A 21203-nucleotide genomic window follows, 5' to 3' on the forward strand; every position below is an offset into this window, starting at 1 on the left:
TTGTGGGACAAAGAGACTAGAAAGAGCCGTACTTTTGATGGTGCCGTGGGCGGCAGCGGGTCAGGAAGTCATGGACTCTGTAACCTGCTGCTAAACAGAGCTGAGTGTGGTTCTGTGGTATTCTAGGTATTTTCCCCAGACCCAAGAATGGCTCAGCAGCTAGGTGGCCATCTCTCTCCCTTCTATCATTTCCCTTTCTGTTCTCAAATATCCAATTTTTTCAATGGCAAGGAAGCAAAATCCACACCTAGGGAAAATCTGAAAGAAAAAAGAACAGCTGCTGAGATGGCTCCATGGTTAAGGTGCTTGCTTACAAGCTTAATGACCTGGGTTCGATTCCCCAGTACTCACATAAAGCCATATGCACAAAATAGCACATGTATCCCGGGTGTTTGCGTTGGCAAGAGGCCCTGACATCCTGGCATGCCCATTCTCTCTCTCTCTCCCCTTGCAAATAATTTTTTTCAAAGAAAAGACACAAGGAAAATGGATGCCGGAAGGAAGGGTGGAGAGAAAAAGATGAGGGACCCTCTGAGTGACTGGAAAAGGGCTCTGAAAGTGTTACATTTCAATTTAACCGAGTGATCAGCAGCCAAGGGAACATAGTGCAAAAGAGGAAACACGGGCTGGAGAGATGGCATAGCGGTTAAGCGCTTTCTCTCTGTGTCTGTCGCTCTCAAATAAATACATAAAAAAAAAAATTAAAAAAAAAAAGAAAGACAGATAGAGGGAGGGAGGGAGAATGGGCGCGCCAGGGCTTCCAGCCTCTGCAAACGAACTCCAGAGGCGTGCGCCCCCTTGTGCATCTGGCTAACGTGGGACCTGGGGAACCGAGCCTCGAACCGGGGTCCTTAGGCTTCACAGGCAAGCGCTTAACCACTAAGCCATCTCTCCAGCCCTCTATCTGTCTTTCTCTCTGTGTCTGTCACTCTCAAATAAATAAATAAATAAATAAAAACTTAAAAAAAAAAAGAAAAAAAGAGGAAACACACAAAATAAAGTGAGCCCAGAGTGACTTCTGCTGCCTCACACTTCCCTAGCCTGCCGGGCCTGCCCTGCCGAGTGGCTCTGGGCCCTGAGCAGAGCAGTGGGTGGGGCTCAGCAGACTCTCAGTTCCTGGGTTCCTCTTCCTTTCACCCCTCCTATCTCCCCCACTCTACCTAATGCCCTACCCGCTCACTCCCTTGCACACACAAGTGTGGACACAGCTTGCACCACACACTTAACTCAGTCTTAACAACAAACGCTATACATCCTCTGTACCCTAATCTGCAAAATTAGGAAGTTGCTGCAAACACTGTCGGGGTGTAGGACAGAGCAACCAACAGGCGATTCAAGCAGTTCTGGGCATTCCATCCAGAGCTGACTCCAGGTTCTTGAAGGGCACTGCCAGTCTCTCACTGCCAAGGACAGGAGAGGAGACAGGAGCATGTGGCTGGTCTCTGTGCTGTTCCTCCTCCTCGCAGGTAAGGGGGGGTGAGGGGGTCTAGACCCCAGGATGGCAGCAGGAGAGCAAGAAGACTGGAGACAGAGACGAGTCATTCACTGGTAAAATTTATTTCTCGGAATATTATCATTCATTGGTTAGCTGCTGTGGATGGGATTGCTTTCTCGGTTTCTTCGTCAATAAGTGGTTAAGGCACTTGCTGCAAAGCCTAATGACCCAGGTTTCAATTCCCCAGGACTCATGTAAAGCCAGATGCACAAAGTGGTGCATACATCTGGTGTCAGTTTGCAGTAGCTGGAGGCCTGACATTCTCTGTCTGTCTGTCTGTCTGTCTGTCTCTTCTCTGTTTCTTTTTGCTTGCAAATAAATACATAATAAACAAGAAAGTTCCTGGGTTTTGTATGTTGATTTAGTTTCCTTCAACCTTTCTGAATTTGGTTATCGGTTCTAATAGGATTTTGGGGGAATCCTTGCGTTTTTCTTTATGAAACCATTTCATCTACATACAGGAATCATTTTACTTCCATATTTTCATTTTCAACTTTTTTTGTTTGATTTTTTTTTTTTTCAAGAAAGGATCTCACTCTATCCCAGGCTAACCTGGAACTCAGGCTGGCCTTGAACTTACAGAGATCCTTTTACCTCTGCCTCTGAGATTAAAGGTGTGCGCCACCACGCCCGGCTTACTTCCATATTTTCTATTGGAATGTCCTTTATTTTCTTTTCATGTGCTATCATTCTGGCTAAGAGTGCCCAATACTATATTCAAGAAGACTCACGCGATTGGGCATCTGTGTTCCTGATCTTAAAGGAAAAGTTTCCAGCTTCCCTGCATTTGGAGTGTTATAGACGGGGTCTGTCACACATAGAGCTTGTTGTAGAGATCAACGATCCTTCTACACCTAGTCTTTTCAGTCATGGAGGAGTAGTGAATCTTCTTTGAATTATTTCTTTCCTGCATTGTATCAGTTACTTTCTCATGGCTAGGCCAAAATACCAGACCACCATGCTTGGCTTGCTTTAGTTAATTATGAAAGGAAAGACACTTCAAACCAATTAGCAGTCACTCCTAACCTCCTCTCACCTCAGACTTGAGTATCCATTAGTCTATTTTCTTATCTCTGTGGATTTGTCTGTTGTCACATGAATGGAATCATAATAAGCATTACATTTTCAAGGTCATCTATGATATGTAAGAACTTCATTCTTTTATGACCAAATAATTTTCCATTGTGGATAGTCAACGTTCTGTTTCTCCATTCAGCAGCTGATGGATTACTGGGTCATTTCCAGCTATGGGGTTGTTGTCAAAAATTCTGCTCATGGGGCTGGAGAGATGGCTTAGCGGTTAAGCGCTTGCCTGTGAAGCCTAAAAACCCCGGTTCGAGGCTCAGTTCCCCAGGTCCCATGTTAGCCAGATGCACAAGGGGGCGCACGCGTCTGGAGTTCGTTTGCAGAGGCTGGAAGCCCTGGCGCGCCCATTCTCTCTCTCTCTCCCTCTATCTGTCTTTCTCTCTGTGTCTGACGCTCTCAAATAAATAAAAAATTTAAAAAAAAATTCTGCTCATGAATCTTTCCTTTGTGTTGAAAATGTTTTTAATAAATTTTAGTTATTTATTTACTTATTTCTTTGACAGAGAAAGAAGGAGAGAGAGAGAGAATGGGCATGCCAGGGCCTCCAGCCACTGCAAGTGAACCCCAGACACGTGTGTCCCTTGGGCATCTGGCTAACATGGGTCCTGGGGAATCAAACCTGGGTCCTTTGGCTTTGCAGGCAACCACCTTAACCATTTAGCCATCTCTCCAGCCCTGAATATGTTTTTATTTCTCTTGAGTATATGTCTAGGAGTATAATTACTGAACCATATGTTAGCTCAGTTTAATCCTTCAGGGGAATTGCCAAACTTTTTCAAAGAAGTTACTTTGTGTGCGTATGTGTACGTGGGCCTATGTGTATGTGTGCATATATATGTAGGCGTGTGCATAGAGATGTGAAAATTTCAGTTTTGAAAGTAGCTGTATGTCACACAAGTTTGATTTATTTTAGTTTTGTTTTTACTTTTGTTAAAATACACTGAATCCAGGCCTGGAGAGATGGTTTAGCAGTTAAGCTCTTCCCTGTGAAGCCTAAGGACTCTAGTTCAAGGCTCAGTTCCCCAGGACCCATGTTAGCCAGAGGCACAAGGGGGTACACACATCTAGAGTTTGTTTGCAGTGGCTGGAGGCCCTGGCATGCCCATTCTCTCTCTTTCTTTTTTTTTTTTTTTTAAATTTTTTTTTTTAAATTTATTTATTTGAGAGCGACAGACACAGAGAGAAAGACAGATAGAGGGAGAGAGAGAGAGAATGGGCGCGCCAGGGCTTCCAGCCTCTGCAAACGAACTCCAGACGCGTGCGCCCCCTTGTGCATCTGGCTAACGTGGGACCTGGGGAACCGAGCCTCGAACCGGGGTCCTTAGGCTTCACAGGCAAGCGCTTAACCGCTAAGCCATCTCTCCAGCCCCCATTCTCTCTCTTTCTATCTGCCTCTTTCTCTCTCTGTCTATTGCTCTCAAATAAATAAAAATAAACAAAAAATTTAAAACAATACAATGAATCCAAGCCAGGTGCACACCTTTAATTCTAGCAATTAAGAGGCTGAGGTTGGAGGAACATTTAGGAGGAATACCATGAGTTTGAGGCCAGCCTGAAGCTACAGAGTTCCAGGTCAGCCTGGGCTGGAGTGAAACCCTGTCTCAAAAGCAAACAAACAGCTGGGCGTGGTGGCACATGCCTTTAATCCCAGCACTCGGGAGGCAGAGGTAGGAGGATCGCCATGAGTTCAAGGCCACCCTGAGACTACATAGTTAATTCCAGGTCAATCTGGACCAGAATGAGACCCTACCTCAAAACAAACAAACAAACAAACAAACAAACAAACAAACAAACAAACAAAAGTACACTGAATCCCTTTAGTCGGTTGAGTTTAAAGACTTTGCTTCAGAGATTTCATTTAAACTATTTCTCCCTTGTCTGAGTTCCTCTAAGAAAAAGATGAAGCTGAAAAACTGGAGTTGTCCCAGGGCAGATTAATTGAAAAAGGAGCCAATAAGATCTGAGCCTTTCACTCTAGAATTATCTCCACAGGGTTTATAAACTACAGGAGGAAAGAGAATGGGTAGGTTTCTGTGTGTACCTGAAGTTGATCTGCTTTTATCTTCAAAGTTATCTCTTAGTAAAATTTTTTTTTCTGATACAAAGTCTCAGATAGCCCAGGTTGGCCTTGAATTATACCATGTAGCCCAAAACGACTGAGAACATTGTTGTTTTGAGGTAGGGTCTCGCTCTAGCCCAGGCTGACTTGGAATTTTCTATGTAGTTTCAAGGTGGCCTGGCACTCAAGGCAATCCTCCTACCTCTGCCTCCCAAGTGCTGGGATTAAAGGCATGCGCCACGCCCAGCGAAAATGACTGAAAACTTCTATCTCTTGGGATTACAGACGTGCACCCACCATACCCAGTTTTTGCAGTGCTGGGGTTCAAACCCAGGGCTTGATGCATGCTGGACAAGCACTCTATCAACTGAGCTACATCGCCAGCCCTTACGAGGAATGTTAGACTACAGATTTACAAATAATTGATGGAGACAATAGGATCTGTGTGCTATGAGTCCTGCAGCTCATACAGACCAGATGGTGTCATTGTTGTGGTCAACGTCCAAGTCATTGCTTCAGGGTGGCTTACTGCTCACCCACCACAGACCACCTGAACCATGAGGAGCAACATCAGTACTGAGAATGGAGGTTGCATCATGTCCTCCGTGGTCATCTGCTACTTCCTTTGCAGACTGACACAACACAAGGATGGTTGTAAAAAGACACTCCTTGAAATATACATAGCTGGGTGTGATGGCACATACCTTTAATCCCTTGGGAGGAAGAGGTAGGAGGATCGCCATGAGTTCAAAGACACCCTGAGACTGACTACACAGTGAATTTGAGGTCAGCCTGGACTAGAGCAAGACCCTATCTCGAAAACAAAACAAAACAGAAATATCCATGAATTGGCATTGGGGGCTGAAGAGAGGTGGATGCCAGAAGCTAGAGCAGCTCCTAGTCATTACTTCTGTTTCTTCTGAGAGCTGTGACCATGCTCTTCAGACATTTTCCTGCCACTTTTGGCTCATGGAATGGTGAAGGGCAGTGGGTCTGTCTAGGGAGGGGCATTCCTTCTTGATTGTTATTTAAGTCAGGATGCACTTGGATTTAGAACCCTCCTGCACAGGACTGGGTGGGAGGTGAGAGATTCATGGATTTGTATTTTTCAGGCTGTTCCTCTGTTCAGAATCCCACTGGTCCCAAGCTGGTGATAGGCCAAGAGAAGGGCTCCTTGATCGTGAAGTGTCATTATGGCTCAAGCTGGAAGACCTACACGAAGTACTGGTGCCAAGGACCTGATTGGAAAAGCTGCAGGACCCTTGTCACAACCAATTCAGAGCAGTTGGTGAAGAAGGATCGAGTGTCCATCAAGGACAATCAGAAAAGCCTTGTGTTTACAGTAACCATGGAGAATCTCAGGAGAAGTGATGCTGGCACTTACTGGTGTGGGATTGAGAGAACTGGAGTGGATCCCGGGTTTGAAGTTAATGTGGTCATTGACCCAGGTAAGAACTCTTCCCTCATGTACCACGTGACCACTGTGTTGAGGATGATGGTTGCAGAGACCCATCTTTTCCTTCCCTAAGCAATAAAAGCGAGGCTCCTAACCCCCAGCCCGTGGCCATGTGTATGAGGGTGAGAGAACTTGAGACAAAGAGGGATTCCAGAGACATCAGACTGACTTAATGTCCTGCCCGTCATTAGTTCTTTTTTGTGGTGCTAAGAATGGAGCCCTGGGCCATGTGTATCCTAGACAAGTACTCTACTGTTAGCTCCAGCCATAACCTCCTGGGAACCTACAAGCCTGATAATCACACTACAGTGATAATTGCATTACAATCACAATCACATTATAATGGTAATCACACTACAAAGGTAATCACACTACAATGGTAACCACACCACAATGACAATCACACTGCAATGGTAATCACATTATAGTAATAATCACACCACAATGACAATCACACTACAATGGTAATCACATTATAGTAATAATCACACTACAATGATAATCACACTGCAATGGCAATCACATTATAGCAATAATCACACCACAAAGACAATCACACTGCAATGGTAATCACATTATAGCCATAATCACACCACAAAGACAATCACACTGCAATGGTAATCACATTATAGCAATAGTCACACTACAATGACAATCACACTACAATGGTAATCACATTATAGCAATAATCACACTACAATGACAATCACACTGCAATGGTAATCACATTATAGCAATAATCACACTACAATGACAATTACACTGAAATGGTAATCACATTATAGCAATAATCACACTACAATGACAATCACACTGCAATGGTAATCACATTATAGCAATAATCACACCACAAAGACAATCACACTGCAATGGCAATCACATTATAGCAATAATCACACTACAATGACAATCACATTGCAATGGTAATCACATTATAGCAATAATCATACCACAAAGACAATCACACTGCAATGGCAATCACATTATAGCAATAATCACACTACAATGACAATCACACTGCAATGGTAATCACATTATAGCAATAATCACACTACAGTGGTAATCACATTATAGTAATAATCACACTACAATGACAATCACACTGCAATAGTAATCACACTGCAATGATAATCATGCCACAATGGTAAGCACACTACAGTGGAACCTCCAGTTTGGTCTTTGAGGTCAGTGTGATTCACTTTGGCACTTTCAAAGGAAAGCTGACTCTTATCCTTCAACTCATCAGGTACAGATGGAGGCAGAGTCCTTAAGCAAAGTCTAGATATTCTGTATTCCTTTCCAATGTGAGGGTGGCTAAGAAATTTCAGGAGATCCAAGCTGAGAGTGAGGAATCAGAGACCTTGAACCCATTACTGTTAAAGTTTTGCTAGAAAAGGAGAAGACAGTCCACTCTTCTTCTTCTCTACTCTGATGCTCTGAGACTTCCTGGGGACTCCAGACTGATCTGTGACGGCCTCAGATGTACCATTTGAGCCCTGGAAAGGGGTTGTGTGCAGAGGAGGCAGTGGGGCAAACACTACAAATCTTCCCTCAGAACTTTGGTCCTGTCTCTACTTATGTGGAAAGTTCTCTCTCTCTCTTTCTCTCTCACACACAGACTTTAAGGACTTTTTACATAGACCATCATGTCTGCTACCAAAGACAGCTTGATTTCTTCATCCAATCTGGATGCCCTGTGTTTCTTTTTCTTACCTGGCTAGAAATTCTAAGACAAGGTTGAAGAGAAGTGGGGGAAGAAGTCAACCTTATGTCAATCCTGGAGTAAGCAAGAGGGCATTTAGCTCCTCACATGTGTATATGTTTTCTATAGATCTTTTTGTTTCTTTGCATGTGCATGGATGGTATGTGTGTTTGTGCAGTTGTGTGAGCTGCAGGAGCAACACAATACAGAGACCAGAGGAATTCACTGGGTGTCCTCTGGGCGTGTCCATGTATTTCCTTGAGGCATTCTCTCCCTGAGCCTACAGCTGCTGTTTTCCATGAGCCCAGGCAGTTCCCTAGTCTCTACTCCCACAGGACTGGAGTGTCAGGCACGTGTGTTCTCGGATTACAGGCACACATGGCCTGGGGTTATAACTGTGTGTGGCCATGTCCAGCTCTTTACGTGTGTTGGTCTAGATTTTGTATCGGGTTATGATGACCTCATAGACTTCTGATTTCTGGAAGCGTTTCATAGAATTGGTATTGCTTGGTCTTTAAATTTTTGGTAGAACTCACTACTATGTGAGTCTGCTGTTTCCTTTGTAGGATAGTTTTCAAGAACACGTTTGGCTTCAACAATAGCTGTGGAAAATTTTCAGTTATCTTTTTTATGAGAGAGAGAGAGAGAGAAAGAAAGCGAGGGAGAAACAAAATTGGCATGCCAGGCCCTCTAGCCACTGAAATAGCCATATGTGTGTGTCACATTGTGTATCTGGCTTACATGGATTCTGAGGAGTCAAACCTGAGGTCAAACCTAGATAGGTCCTTAGGCTTTGCAGGCAAGTACTTTAACTGCTAAGCCAACTCTCCAGCTCCTCAGTTATCTTTTGATTCCTGAGTGATTTGGGTAGTTTGTGCCTTTCAAGGTTTTTTTTTTCATTTCATGTAACTTGGTGAGTATATTGACATGGAAGCTATATATAATATTCCGTTGTTATTCTCTTAGCATCTGTGAAATCTGTTGCGGGGCTGGTGCGAAGGCTTTGCAGATAGGACTGCTTGCTGCAAGCACAAGAGTGTGGAGGGGCCTGGGGCCGCCGGAATTTGATTCCTGGGGGCCCACATCAACAGCTGGGCATAGCCACACACATCTGTAACCCCAGTGCTATGGGGAACAGAGCCCAGACACTGGGGCTTGCGAAAACTACAACCTTATATGCAGAGAGAAATTCTGTCTAAAGGAAATAGTGCTGATGAACGATGGTGGAAGAGGAAGACAGCTGTGGACCTCCTCTGGCCTCCATATGCACGCACAGTGGGTACACCTGCATGCACGCGCACGCACACACACACACACACACACACACACACACACACACAGTCACATACAAAAAAACACCACACAGCCAGGCGTGGTGGCGCACGCCTTTAATCCCAGCACTCGGGAGGCAGAGGTAGGAGGATTGCCGTGAGCTTGAGGCCAGCCTGAGACTCCATAGTGAATTCCAGGCCAGCCTGGGCTACAGTGAGACCCTACCTTGAAAAACAAAACAAACAAACAAACAAACAAACAAACAAACAAACAAAAAACACCACACATATCACACATGGGAGAAAATCTATGGTAATAACATATAAGATTTTCCTCACCTATAATAGTAATTTATATCTTATCAGGTTAGCCTTAACAGAAGTTTTCCAGTATCTTATTTTCACACAAAAATCATGTTTCATTTGATTGTTTTTTTTCCTTCTTTCTTCCTTTATTTCTTTTTCCTTTTGTTTTCTATTTAATTTATTTTTTTTTCCCCCAACGCGATCATTGTTACCTCCTTTCAGGCACTTACCCTGGATTTAATTGTATTTTCTTTTTCTATCTTCCTAAGCTAAGGCACTTGACTTGAGACTTCCTCCTCCTCCCTGAGATAGAGACTCACTATGGAACCTCCAACTCTCAGTCCCCTGCCTCAGCCTCAGCCTCAGGTTCTGGGATCACAGATGTCCACCACCACGCCTGCTCCTGTTTTCTGCTCAAACATGGGATTTTCAGTGCTCTAAACTTCCCATGAAGCATTGTTTTAGCAGCTGTTGTAGTTACCTACTCATGACTGAAACAAACACCCAACTGGGAACAGCTTACGGGAGGAAAAGGGTTTATTTCGGGCCTCTAGCCTCCAAGGGACGATGCTTCATCATGGTGGAGGAAGCCGGCTCATGCCATCATATAGCCACAACACACAGCAGAAACCGTGGGTCCTGGATCCTTGGGGCCATGGTTCCCCGAAGGCATCCAGGCAACCGTGGAGAGCAGGGTCTTGAGCAGACGTGAGCAGGATGGGAAGCACACCCAGGAGACGACTTCAGAGAGTAGCTTGTTTATTTGTTAAGGGACTGAGTTTGTATAAGCAGTTGAGGGAGACTGGGAAGAGGGTCCTAAGGGGATTGGTGGGTTCAAAGGTTGCCTGCCGATGCCTAGGAGCCTTCATTCCAGCATGTAGGGAGAGAGTCAGGGAATCTCCATAGTGGCGGGAAGAGGGTCGCAGGGGGATGGGCTGGGTGAAGGCTGCTGGCTGATAAGCAGTTTCCTAGGCAACTGGCCCAAGGTCACAGGGCTATGGGCAAAGCCTAAGTTCAGGATGTCCAGATACCCTGGGTGTGGAGAGGGAGTGGTCTCCTATAGCCCCAGGGGCCCTTAGCTTGCCTGGCAGCTCAGGCCCATTTTAACCCTTAATGGCCGGGACCCTTACCTGCGCTGGACAAGAAACAACCAACACCAGCAAGCACAAGCTGACTGGGGACACACCCAGTAAGGCTGGACTCGAGATCTACTGTCTCCCCCCCCCTCCCCTGGGGTCCTCCAGCAGGGATTGCCTTCCTGAAAACTAAATAGGAAGTTTAATCTTTAAAACAATTTTTTTGTTTTTATTTTTATTTATTTATTTGAGAGCGACAAAGAGAGAAAGAGGCAGAGAGAGAGAGAGGAGAGTGGGCGCACCAGGGCTTCTAGCCGCTGCAAATGAACTCCAGACACGTGCACCCCCTTGTGCATCTGGATAACGTGGGACCTGGGGAACCGAGCCTCGAACCGGGGTCCTTAGGGTTCACAGGCAAGCGCTTAACCGCTAAGCCATCTCTCCAGCCCAGGAAGTTTAATCTTTTAAAAAATATATTTTATTTATTTACAAAAAGCAAGAGACAGGGGGTGGGAAGAATGGGTGCACCAGGGCCTCTAGCCACTGAAAACACCACTTTGTGCATCTGGCTTTCCGTGGGTACTGGAGAATTGAACGTGCAGGTGGTTAGGCATTTCAGGATAGTGTCTTAACCCCTGAGTCATCTCTCCAGCCCCTGGAAGCTTAATCTTGATAAAATAAACACCTCAGGCTATGGGGGACATACATTTACAATTAAACAACTGCATTAGCCTTCAATTGTCTTATTACTATAAGAAATTATTGTGACCTAGACAGCTCATTAAAACCTAAGTTTGGGCTGGGGAATGATGCAGCGGTTAAAGGTGCTTGCTTGCAAAGCTCGTGGACCTGATGCACAAAGTGGCGCATGAATCTGGAGTTTTCAGTGGCAAGAGGTCCTGGAGTGCTTATACATACATGCCCTCTCTCTCTGTTCACACGTAAAAAAATCCCACAAACCAAAACAGAGCTTTATTTCTTCTGGCTCAGGAGGCTGGGAAGTCTATGATCAAAGCACCAGCAGATTGAGTGTGTGGTTAGCTCTTGTTCAGTCTCGTGGGTGACTCCTTTCCACGCTGTCCTGACATGGTAGAAGGAGCTGTGTAGCTCTCTAGACCTTCCTTTACAAAGGCAGTTGACCCATTCGTGAGGGCAGATCCCTCAGTAGCTGGTCACCTTTCAAGCACTCTGCTTTATAATACTATTGCTTCAATGATTAGGGTTCAGCATACAAATTTGGGGATACACAAATACTCTGACCATAGCTCCTGTAAACTGATTTAGTAGTTTGCTCTTCGTAGTTTTTCATTTGGTCATAACATCACTTTAAAATTTTTTTTAATTTTTATTTATTTGAGAGTGGCAGAGAGAGAAAGAGGCAAAGAGAGAGAGAGAGAATGGGCGCGCCAGGGCCTCCAGCCACTGAAAACGAACTCCAGATGTGTGCGCTCCCTTGTGGATCTGGCAAATGTGGGTCCTGGGGAATCGAGCCTCAAACTGGGGTCCTTAGGCTTCACAGGCAAGCGCTTAACCACTAAGCCATCTCTCTAGTCTAACATCACGTTTTTTTTTAGAAAGGAAATAACATTTTGGACGCTCACTAGAGAGGCTTGGTAAGCAAAGGCCGAGCTCCTTCATTCCTAGGTGGAGGAACCTTCAGGCCACCCCCAGAGCTGGACTGAATGTGGAAGGAGTGAACTACATAACGTTCCATTTTGTATGTTTAGTCACAGGAATTTCAGACTCACTGGTGACATCCACGGCAAGAGGTCTGACTTCCACATCGCCAGCAACCGAGACCAGCAGCAGCAATGAACCAGCAGCTCAAACCAGTCCGCCCACGGGGTAAGCTGTGGTGGGTCCAGCAGCTCTTTCCCATTGAGCTGGCCCTAGGGCTTCTCTTCTGGGAGGGACCTCCACATACAACACAAGATGGCCAGGGATTCCCAAGTTCAGACGAACATCAGTCCTTGCTAACATGGAAGACACTTATACTAAATAGTATAGCTTGGTTGTCTGGGTATCCAAATTGACCAGACCCTCCATAATCTTTATTTGTTCAACCGAGTAACTATCTTGAAGGGGTCTCTTAGGCTAGAGTCCCATAATGGAATATTCTGACGTTAAAGACTGAGGTGAGCATCCCCAGCCACGGTTTACCTTGGAGTGCAGTAAGACTTCCTGTCTAAGCTTCAGCTCCATGGAAGCAAAATCACCACCTGGGTGGCAGAAGAGACAGTGTGTCCCCTCTGCATTCCTCGGGGATAGGACACGGTGTCACAGTTTGGCTTCTAGGGAATCTCCTTCCATAAACCTTGGGCTCCTGTCGAAGAGCCAATCTCATTGTTCCAACTCACCTCTCCCAAGTGCCCAGGTGGGATGGGGTGTGCAGAGGGGCGGGGGAGCGGAGAGCCAGAAGTTCAGGTGCTTCAGCCTGTGGATGTGGTGAGCCAGTCTAATGCTTGTCGCCCTTGAAAGTACCCTGAGGGATTCCTAGCTGCCAGCACCCTGTTGCTAGTGAATTCCATCACAGCCTGCTTTAGTCCAGCCTGGAGCTCAAGGCCACAGCTGAGCCACAGAACTCCTTGCTTCCCCTACAGCTGAGGAGGAAGTCTGTTTATCTCTCTAGCTCTTCCCCCAGAACTGCCTCTCCCTTGGATCTTGTCCAGTCACCTTTCCCATCTACTCTGTGTAAAGTTCGGGAGTGACCAAGACCACGGAGACCACTCTGAGGCAAAGATGGAAGCTTTTATTCGGGGGCGGGGGGCGGGGGGGACACGAGCTGCCAGGACTGACTCTCCAGAGCGGAGCAGTCGGCTTTGAGGTTCCAGATGATGCGTTATACAGAGCTCTTCAGCTGGGGGAAGGCGAGGAAGGGAAGGAACTCCGTTGTTCTTTACATTAGTCATAGGCTGTGAGACCAGAGGTGACCAGGTGAGAGATAAGGGGGCAGGAAACCTAGACCTGGGGCATTGGTAGGCAAGGAAGGGATAATGGCTGGGTGGTTTCTTGAGGAATGTGGATGACCCACTCCCTGTGTCTGTCCCCATCCTGCTGTCTTTGGTGACTCCATTCCATCCTAACACTCTGTTCTCCCTATTGCCTCAGTCTTGAGTTCAGCAAGTATGTCTGAAGTACCCTCCTTGGCTAGCTTGATGACTCCTTCCTTTCTTTCCTTTTTTAATCCAGGCAAGGCCTCCTGTCGCCTAGACTGGCCATGAGCTTGCCATGTAGCTGGGAGCGGCCTTGTACTCCGGGTCCTTCCTCCTCTGCCTCCCAAGTGCTGGGGTTGTGGGCAGGCATCACCACCTGACCTTGTTTCTTCTTCTTTTTATGTTTTTTTTTTCTCCTCATAATGCTCGGGAAGTGCTTTTGTGCAAATGGACATTCGTTCGTTGTTAGGGAACAAAGAATCAGAGGCTCAGAGGTATGGTGGAGAGCCCCGGAGAGTACGGAGCATGGGAAAGAGCCGTCACCCCAAAACACACAGCTCTCACCTTGGGGGCAAGGGATAATTTGGAGCCAAATATGAGTGAACTTGACCCAGAATACAGATTCAAAGTGCCCCAAATTCCATGTTCCAATGTATTAACAAGTAAAGCACTTGCAAATACCTTTCAAAAACATCAGGGGGGGGCAGGTTACAGCAAAACCGGGAAACCTATGTTACAGGCTTTAGATGTTATCTGATGACGTTCTTGGCCTTGGAGTTGGTGAAATCTTGGAGTCCGTGAGCAGATTTCAGAAAGGTTTCACTTGATTCCCTGAAGGTCACCAAAATGTTAGGTCAGACCCAGAGATGGGCAATAGATAGCTATGAAAGGACTTAAAGTAACCGGAGGTAATTTGGCTTTGATCAATCCGTCTGAAAGTAGATGTGGCGCTTTGGGGGAACTTCAGTTCTCAGAGCTCAATCCTTGGGGGCATTTCAGGTCATGTGATGTGGGGCCTGCTAAGTGGGCTCTCCTCCATCTTCCAGGAATGCATTGACTCCAACCTGCCTCATTTGGCATCTGGAGCCGTGTGTGCTTTAGATTGTCCCCGCGATCCACGAGCTGCCGGTGGCCTCCCGCTGGGCTAAGGGAGAAAACAAGGATGGTCCAAGGAGGGTTTTAGAGACCTGCTGTTGTAGTTACCTGCTTGCTTGCTGCTGGGACAAAGCACCTGACCAAAAGCAGCTGATGGTGGTGGTGGGGGGGCAGTTTTTATTTTGGTTTATAGTCTCAAGGGGAAGTTCCATGATGGCAGGGGACAACATGGCATGACAGAGTCTGGACATCACCTCTGTCACAGCAGGTGGAAAACAGCAGCAGGAGAGCGAGCCAACTTCTTGCAAGGGGGAGCTGGCTCTGACACCCCTCAGCCTGCCCCCAGGAACACACCTCCTCCAGCAAAGCTCCACCTCCCAAATGGCCATCAGCTGGGGACCGAGCATTCAGAACACATAGTTTACGGGGAACGTGTGATTCAACCCCTCACACGTGGGAAGGGTGTGGAGGGTGGCGGGAGGTGGGGACAGGAGGTCAATCCTATTTAGGGTCTCTCAGACCCATCAAAGGCAACAGGCGAACAGAAACAACCGCAGCACCAGGTGTCAATCTGCGGGGAAAGCGTCAAGGTCGAGGTCAACCGTCCCCAGCACACGTGTGCGATCCCAGAAGCCTTCAATGCTGAGACATCTGCTCCATCACAGGCAGCAGTGAGGGTCGGGGGGTCATCTGTCTGAAGAGTGCGAGGCCAAAAGGGACAGAAGAGCAAAGCTCTCAGCCTGGCTGCAAAGGAGAGAGGATGATAGGGAATTATGGGAGGCCAGCTCCAGGCCAGGAGGGTAATCCAAAAGAAATGGAGGTGACTTGTCGAGCCAAGCTTACTGGGGGCTGGGCTTAGCCAGCTGGCCCCCCTCCAAGGGGTTCGTCCTAGGGTGATCCCAGCTTGTCCTTATACGACCCTCGGAATCTAGGATGCGGGCACAGGGGGAGCTGAGACCTCCGCCCCCGCTGGCAGCTGATGGCCTGTCCCCTTTGTCTCCTGCAGGTCCCCGCTAAACAGCGTCTTCTTCCAGATCCTGGTGTTCCTGGAGCTGCCCCTGCTCCTGAGCATGCTCAGTGCTGTCCTCTGGGTGAACAGGCCTCAGACATGCTCTGAGGCAAAACTGAATGGGCCTGGTGAGAACCAGTAGTCCCGATGCCCGTCAGCGTCCTGTCCAGAGGGAAACACGCTGCATAGAAGACAGCAACGTTTCTGGGAGGGAATACGTCTGTGAAGCGCAGTGACCACGGTTCCGAGGCAATGTGGCCTGGCTTCGCTGACAAGATACCAATCTCCACTCCTGTAGCAGTGACACCTGGGATCAGGAACTCTCTGCCCTCCTCCCTGCACAGCCCCTGGGGCCTGTGTAGCCTGGACCTTTCTTCCTCTGAAGACCTCCGGTAAAAATAATAAATAAGGGCTGGAGAGATGGCTTAGCGGTTAAGCGCTTGCCTGTGAAGCCTAAGGACCCTGGTTCAGGCTTGGTTCCCCAGGACCCACGTTAGCCAGATGCACAAGGGGGCGCACGCGTCTGGAGTTCGTTTGCAGAGGCTGGAAGCCCTGGCGCGCCCATTCTCTCTCTCTCCCTCTATCTGTCTTTCTCTCTGTGTCTATCGCTCTCAAATAAATAAATAAATAATTTTAAAATAAATAAATAAATAAATAAATAAGCTGAAGATACGTTTCTGCCTAGAGCCCCTGTTCCTTGGAGGACACATGTAATCTCAAGTCTTTGGATCACCTGCAACATTCATAGGGTTTTCTTTTGTATTACATGGGATTCTGAGCTCCAACCAATGAAGGATTTCCACATCCTAGGCCCCTTGAAGACCACAACTGAAGGAAACTCTGGTATGGCAAGCGTTCAGGTACAAGTGAAGATCTGAGTCTGCAGGTGAGCAGAAGCCCGGGCTTATCAAATTGGTGGTGGCCTTCTGTTATAAGGAGGGAAAGCATGGAGTCAGACCTATTGTTTGCCTCCTGCACCTGCACGAATGAAGAGGAGGGACATCACCTCTTCTGTGTCTTCGTCCTTCCTGCGAACGTCTCTAAGTTCTTCCTCTTTGGAGCAGTCAGCCACTGTTCTCATTTAGGGGCATATGGGAGAGAAGCCGCATGTTCTGGGGACTATAGAGCATCCCACACATCAGACACCGCAAGGCAGGCAAACGTAAGGATTTCTTAGCAACCTGGGACTCTCCTTGGCTTGAGTGAAATGTGCACACCCCTTTCCTAACAATACGCCTAGCAACCTGGGACCCTCACCTACATTGAGCTGTACGTACCCCTCACTTTAAACAATGGAGCTAGCTGCCCTTCCTCAACAGCTCTATGGCAATGCCCTGTTTCCATTCAAACACATGCACATGCAGGAGCTGGAAGCAGAGAGCCAAGACATCCTGAACCCACTGTGGATGCTTGCACAGTAAGGCCAACTGTGCCCTCTGAGTAAACTTTCAGAAAGAATCTGCTACTTACCAGCATAAGGCTATGCATGACTGAACATTGTGAAGGTTAATCTCTATTGTCAACGTGATTGGGTCAGGAATCAAGTAAGATACGTGCCTCTTGGGGAGGTCTGTGAGGCATTTCCGGGAAGGACTAATGGAGGGTTGTAAAAGTTTCTGAAGGAGCCGGGCATGGTGGTGCACACATTTAAATCCCAGCACTCAGGAGACAGAGGTAGGAGGATCGCCATGAGTTTGAGGCCACCCTGAGACTACATAGTGATTTTCCAGGTCAGCTTGAGCTAGAGTGAGACCCTACCTAGAAAAAAAAAAAAAAAAGGCTGGAAGTATGGCTTAGCAGTTAAGGCATTTGCCTTCAAAGCCAAAGGACCCAGGTTCAATTCCCCAGGACCCATGTTAGCCAGATACACAAGAGGGGCACACACATCTGGAGTTCATTTGCAATGGCTGGAGGCCCTGGTGCACCCATTCTCTCTCTCCCCCTCCCTCTTTCTCTGTCAAATAAATAAGTAAATCAATAATAAATTTTTTTGGGGGGTTTTCGAGGTAGGGTCTCACTGTGGTCCAGGCTGACCTGGAATTAACTCTGTCATCTCAGGGTGGCCTTGAACTCATGGCAATCCTCCTACATCTGCCTCCCGAGTGCTGGGATTAAAGGCGTGCGCCACCAAGCCCGGCAATAATAAAATATTTAAAAAAATATATTTCAGAAGGCGCTGCACTCTCCCCCACCTCTGGTCCTGCTCCAGCCACCGGAGAAAGCTCTCTTCTATTATGAAATTGAGGTTCCAAAGAGTTGTTTCTGTCCCCCGCCCCCCTTGTAAGTAAACTCAGGCTGGGTCTGGGATCCTAAACTCAAGACCTGTTCTGGTAATTCCTAAGCCCTCCGGTACCTGCGTGGGAAGAAATAGTTCTTTCAGGAGCTAGCACCGGTAGACCCCAAACAAGAGGTCAAAGCCCACACTTGTTGAGAGGGGACATTACCTCGCATGTTCACTCTACTGTCGGTGGCAGCCGCTGCACACCTGGGGTCACTCCCGTGCGTGCAGAGTTCGGGCCCAGCCCCTTTCCCTTCCCCGGTGTACTGACTTCTTCTGGATTCAGCCCCGGACCCAAAATAAAAAGCCTGGCTACTCATGAGGCTTGCGGTGGGCTTTTCCTTCTTTTATGGCTCCTCGGCTGTTCGTCTTTCAGCATCTGAGGTTTTCAACATGGGTGGCATTCTGTCCTTCCCCACCCTGGAAGCTTACTTGTTGCCAGGGTAGGAAAGGATAAACATGGACCCTTAGACTACGTGGATGTTTCCACTCCTCACCCTTTGGTTCTCAGACTAACCATCCCTGCCATTCCCCCTTCTTTGATCCACGGACTCTCCCTCACCCCTCCTGACATCTGAATAAATATAATAATTTAATAACCATCCTGCTCAGTCTGGTTTATCTGATTCTTTGGTAAAAAGTAGACATAAGGGCTGGGGAAATGGCTTAGTGGTTAAGGTGTTTGCCTGCAAAGCCTAATTGATCCTGGTTCAATTCCCAGAACCCATGTAAGACAGATGCACAAGGGGGGGCACATGCATCTGGAGTTCGTTTGCAGTGGCTGGAGGACCTAGCATGTGCCCATTCTCTCTTTCTCTCTATCTGCTTCTCTTTCTCTCTCACAAATAAATCAATATATATTTTTTTAAAAAGCAGACATAAGCTTGGGCTTGGGGTTTATATATGAACTCCCAAAATAAAGTAACACCCCGTGTCGGTGTGGCTTCAGTAAGATTCCCACCTCACAAGAAGCAGATGCCTCATGAAACCACCCCATACAAGGCAATGTAAGACCCTCCCTTTCCTACTTCTCCGCAGGGGGGGTTCAGAGCTCCCTCCCCAATCTATCTGCTCTGAACCCTGCCACTCTCTTGTTGATGTTAAGAAGACATTGAGCTCCAAAAAAGAAACTGAGTAGTTTTCTAAATTCCAGACCTAATGGGGGAAGACCCTCTGCCATAGTAGGCAGCTGTCCCGGTGGTACCCTACATATGAAAAGGTGTCAGGGAAAAGCAGGTTTCTTTCCTGCCTTGGCCTAAGAGATAAGGTGAGGGCATCTACCTTGTTGCTGCTATCTTTCACAGCCACTGGAACCCAAAGTCTTCAACCTTCCGGTGTGTACTGAAGACCAGTCGCTCTCCAGGCCTCCTCCAGGCCTTCGGTGCCAATTTGGGATTGATGAGGCATCCAGCCTCCTGGACTGAGCAGCTACCGGGTCCTCGGCCTGCAGACAGCCATTACTGAACTGCTCATCCTGTATTTTGTAGGCCAATTAATAAATGCCCTTTTATAGTACATATTCATTCTATGACTTATGTTGCTCTAGAGAACCTTGACAATTACAGACATACGTATGTTTAAAATCAGATACAGTGGTTAAAGTCACTTACTTATAAAAGCCTGACAGCCTGGGTTCAATTCCTCAGCACCCACATAAGCCAGATGCACAAAGAGGCACATGCATCTGGAGTTCATTTGCAGTGGCAGGAGGCCCTGAAGTGCCTAGTCTCCCCACCTCTCTCTGCTCTTTTTCTGTATGTTTCTCAAATACATAAACATATTTTTAAATCAGATACATCATGGGAAAGGATATGTTGCAACAGTCAGCTTCAAGTTGCTGGCAGGAAACATCTGACCAAGATCAGCTTGTGGGAGGAAAGGGTTTATTTTGGCTTGCAGACTCAAGGGAAAGCTCCATGATGGCAGGGGAAAATGATGGCATGAGCAGAGGGTGGGCATCCCAGCTTGGCCAACATAAAGTGGACAATAGCAACAGGAGAGTGTGCCAAACACTGGCAAGGGGAAGCTGGCTGTCACACCCATATGCCCACCCCAACAATACACTGCCTCTAAGAGGCTTCAATTGTCAAATTGCCACCAGCTGGGGACCTAGCATTCAGAAGACATAAGTTTATGGGGGACACCTGAAGGTGAGAGAAAACCAGAACAAATCCTCTAGCATTGCTAGCTTTTAGTTACTTGTTTTTGCCACTGACTCCAGTGGCCACCTACCTAAGCCATAGACCGCTGTTAGTTTGGCCAAGGACGCCTATGGTGCATGGGTAACAACTTCCAAGGTGCATTTCGGGAACCTGGAAGTATCTCAAAGGACTTGACACTACGGGCCTTTCTCTTGACCTGTACAAATATCCAACCGTTGTAGGTGGGAGAAATTAGGCTTCGAGAGCATTAAAGGATGGACCCCGCCTCCTGTCTCCCTGATGTTGTATTCACCTCATTGCTGGGACAAAGCACCGGACCAAAAGCAGCTTGTGGGAAGAAAGTGTTTATTTGGCTTGTAGTATTGAGGACAAGCTCCATGATGATAAGGAACAGATGGCATGAGCAGACGCTGGATATCACCTCTGCCACAGCGGTGGACAACCACAGGAGGTGAGCTAAACTCTAGCAAGGGGAGTTGGCTATAACACCCCTAAGCCCACCGCCAACAACGGCCTCTGACAAAGCCCCACCTCCCAAATCGCCATTAGCTAGAAACCAAGCATCCAAAACACCTGAGTTCATGGGGACATCTAATTCACACCACCACATGTGGTGATATTCAAACACCTGAGTTCATGGGGGACATCTAATTCACACCACCACACCTGATGACATCCAAACACCTGAGTTCATGGGGACATCTAATTCACACCACCACATCTGGTGACATTCAAACACCCGAGTTCATGGGGGACATCTAATTCACACCACCACACCTGGTGACATTCAAACACCTGAGTTCATGGGGACATCTAATTCACACCACCACACCTGGTGACATTCAAACACCTGAGTTCATGGGGACATCTAATTCACACCACCACACCTGGTAACATTCAAAAAGGAAAATGTATCAGGTGTGGTGGCATGCACCTTTAATCCCAGCACTCAGAGGCCGAGGTAGGAGAATCACTGTCAGTTTGAGGCCACCCTGAGACTACACAATAAATTCCACGTCAGCCTGGGCTAGAGTGAGACCTTAGCCAAAAAAAAAGCCAGAAAAAAAGGAAAATGACAATCCACAGGATGAGAGGGAAGAGGATTGACCCTTTCTGGCTCTGCCTCTCTTGGCTGTGCCACAGGGACACGCGTGAGCCTAGCTGCTCTCCCATCCAGCCCGGCTGGGGTGGGAGGAGAGCATGACACTGATTCTTGGTCTGGGGGAACGCTCTGCTTGCCCCTGCTTCTGCTTTATAGTCTGGGGTGACCTCCTG

General features: G+C 47.3%; 1 protein-coding gene across 1 annotated transcript; it reads left to right on the forward strand.

Moving 5' to 3' along the window:
• The first annotated feature begins 1341 nt into the window (after window positions 1-1341).
• Window positions 1342-15646, forward strand: LOC101599061 (CMRF35-like molecule 5). The gene is made up of 4 exons (XM_045159754.1): window positions 1342-1466; window positions 5753-6088; window positions 12179-12296; window positions 15486-15646. The coding sequence occupies exons 1-4, from the start codon at window positions 1430-1432 to the stop codon at window positions 15628-15630; spliced, it is 636 nt and encodes a 211-aa protein (XP_045015689.1). The 5' UTR covers window positions 1342-1429; the 3' UTR covers window positions 15631-15646.
• The last annotated feature ends 5557 nt before the right edge of the window (window positions 15647-21203 follow it).

Source organism: Jaculus jaculus, chromosome 9, assembly GCF_020740685.1.
Source record: "Jaculus jaculus isolate mJacJac1 chromosome 9, mJacJac1.mat.Y.cur, whole genome shotgun sequence".
Lineage (NCBI taxonomy): Eukaryota > Metazoa > Chordata > Mammalia > Rodentia > Dipodidae > Jaculus > Jaculus jaculus.

What these genes read in the sequence shown, in the direction of transcription:
- LOC101599061 (XM_045159754.1), top strand. Translation starts at nt 1,430, where the DNA reads ATGTGGCTGGTCTCTGTGCTGTTCCTCCTCCTCGCAG. An exon ending in TAATGTGGTCATTGACCCAG is followed by an intron (nt 6,089 to 12,178) that starts GTAAGAACTCTT and finishes TTGTATGTTTAG; the next exon opens with TCACAGGAATTTCAGACTCA. An exon ending in CAAACCAGTCCGCCCACGGG is followed by an intron (nt 12,297 to 15,485) that starts GTAAGCTGTGGT and finishes TGTCTCCTGCAG; the next exon opens with GTCCCCGCTAAACAGCGTCT.